Source organism: Anas platyrhynchos, chromosome 28 (assembly GCF_047663525.1).
Source record: "Anas platyrhynchos isolate ZD024472 breed Pekin duck chromosome 28, IASCAAS_PekinDuck_T2T, whole genome shotgun sequence".
Lineage (NCBI taxonomy): Eukaryota > Metazoa > Chordata > Aves > Anseriformes > Anatidae > Anas > Anas platyrhynchos.
Window position 1 is genome coordinate 4,639,246 of NC_092614.1, and position 2,255 is coordinate 4,641,500.

Consider the following 2,255-nt stretch of genomic DNA (forward strand, 5'->3'; position numbering starts at 1 on the left):
TTTCAGTGGTGCCTAGCAACAGGACAAGAGACAACGGGCACAAGTTGAAACACAGAAATTTCCAGCTATTGAGGAACATTTTTTTACTGTGAGGGTGACAGACCACTGGAACAGGTTGCCCAGAGAGGTTGTGGACTCTCTTTCTTTGGATATATTCAAAACCCTCCTAGATGCCATCCCATGCAATGTACTCTAGGTGATCCTGCTTGGCAGGGCGGGCAGATGATCTCAAGAGGTCCCTTCCAACGCTGCGGTGCAGTGCCTTCTTGCATATTAGTGGAGACTTTGTGGATGGAGCTATATTTAGCATATTCTGCATCTACATTGTCTATGAAATATACACTCCAGTAAGAAAACCATGTTCTCTGAAATCCTGGTTTTTCAACAAAAGGAATTAATTTTTCTCAACAAGGAATTATTTGGCCAATTCTACTTGAGAGGCAAAACAAGAGGTAAATTACAGGGCAAGTAAGGGCCAAGACAGAAAAAACGGCACAGTTTATTTCAACTCAAAGTAGAAATTGTGTTAGTTGAATCTCTCCCTAGAAATGCCTTTTGCAGGAATCCTTAGGAATCCATAGGATTCTATATTGCAGATGCCTATAACTGTATAGAGAAACACTACAATCAATGTGTGGTGAGGTACTGGAACAGGTTGCCCTGGAAAGTTGTGGATTTCCCATCCCTGGAAGTGATCAAGGACAAGTTGGATGGGGCTTTGAGTAACTTGGTCTAGAGGGTGGCATCCCTGCCCATGGCAGAGGGTTTGAAGTTAGATCATCTTTAAGGTCTCTTCCAGTCCAAATATATGATTCTATGCCTCCCATAAGACCATAACCACATTGCCTTTGATTTTCACTTAACAATTTCAGTGGACTAGCTATGCTGGACGAGAAGCAAAAGCTTGCCTACAAACTAGAGAAAACTTCTTAAAGATTTGTGATTATATATTATGCTCTTACATAATGTACATCATGGAGTTGCTCCGAAGAGAACTTTATTAACAAACAAAACAACAACAGTTTAATTTACTTTAAAATACTTGTTTGTTTGTTCGTTTGTTTTATTTTTCCACACGTAAGAATGTATTTGGTGACCAGCTTCCACACTGAGCTTCTGATCTCCTTGTTACACAGGGTATAGATCATGGGATTAGTCAGGGGGAAGATGACTGTATGGAAAAGAGCAACAACCTTTTCCATTGGGACAGCTTGGAAGGGTAAGACATAGATATACATAGCTGGGCCACACATGACAAAAACCACAATGATGTGGGAAACACAGGTGGAGGCAATTTTGCTCTTTGTCTTGGAGGACTGTGTCCGGAGCTTCAGCAGCAGGACAGTGTAGGAGATGAGCAGAAGTGAAAAGCACATGACAATGACAACTCCATTGTTGAGAAACATCAAAAGTTCCACTATGTGAGTATCAGCACAGGCCAATTTAACCAGCTGATGGACATCACAGAAGAAGTTGTCCAGGATGTTGGGGCCACAGAAGGGGAGAGCAATGGTAAGAGCAAATAGAGTGATGCCATGGATGAAGCCCCCTGCCCATGAAGCTCCAACCAGGACATAGCATACTGCCCTGTTCACAAGCCTGGTGTAGTGAAAAGGTTTGCAAATGGCTACATAACGGTCATAGGCCATGGCCATGAGCAGGAAAGCTTCAGCTGCTCCCAGGAAGTGGAGGAAGAAAAGCTGGGCCATGCAAGCATTGTAGCAGATTGTCTTCTGGTGTGAGAAAAAGTCAGCCAACATTTTAGGTGGGGTCACGCAACAGTAAGAGATGTCCAAGAATGCCAAATTGGCCAGGAAAAAATACATGGGTGTTCCCAGTTGGGACTCTCCTTGAATTGTGAGAATGATAAGCACGTTGCCTGGGAGAATTATCATATAGAACAGCAGGAAGAAGAAGAAGAGAATCATCTGGACTTTGTGGGTTTGAGAAAATCCTAACAGAACAAACTCTTTAACTACTGTGTTGTTCTCATACTCCATTTGGACTCTGTAAAACCCTGAAAAACAGTAATCAAAGAAAAATGAACAAATACCAGTGTAAATATACTAAAATATTTAATCAACTTCAGGTATACTTAGACTGCCTAATAAGCACATGCTTTGACCATTGCCTAGTTTTAAGGCACTTCTTATGGTGAAATACTTGAAAGCTAGTAATTTAGATTCCCATTAACCTGGGCATTGTACTGGAAATATAAACTGAAAACATCCACACGTCATCATGTGTTCCACATT

General features: G+C 41.6%; 1 protein-coding gene across 1 annotated transcript; it reads right to left on the reverse strand.

The window, feature by feature from the left end:
- Positions 1–1,028: 1,028 nt before the first annotated feature.
- On the reverse strand, positions 1,029–2,000 carry LOC113840020 (olfactory receptor 4N5-like). The gene has a single exon (XM_027445702.3). It carries the CDS (start codon positions 1,998–2,000, stop codon positions 1,029–1,031), a length of 972 nt encoding a protein of 323 aa, XP_027301503.3.
- Positions 2,001–2,255: the final 255 nt, after the last annotated feature.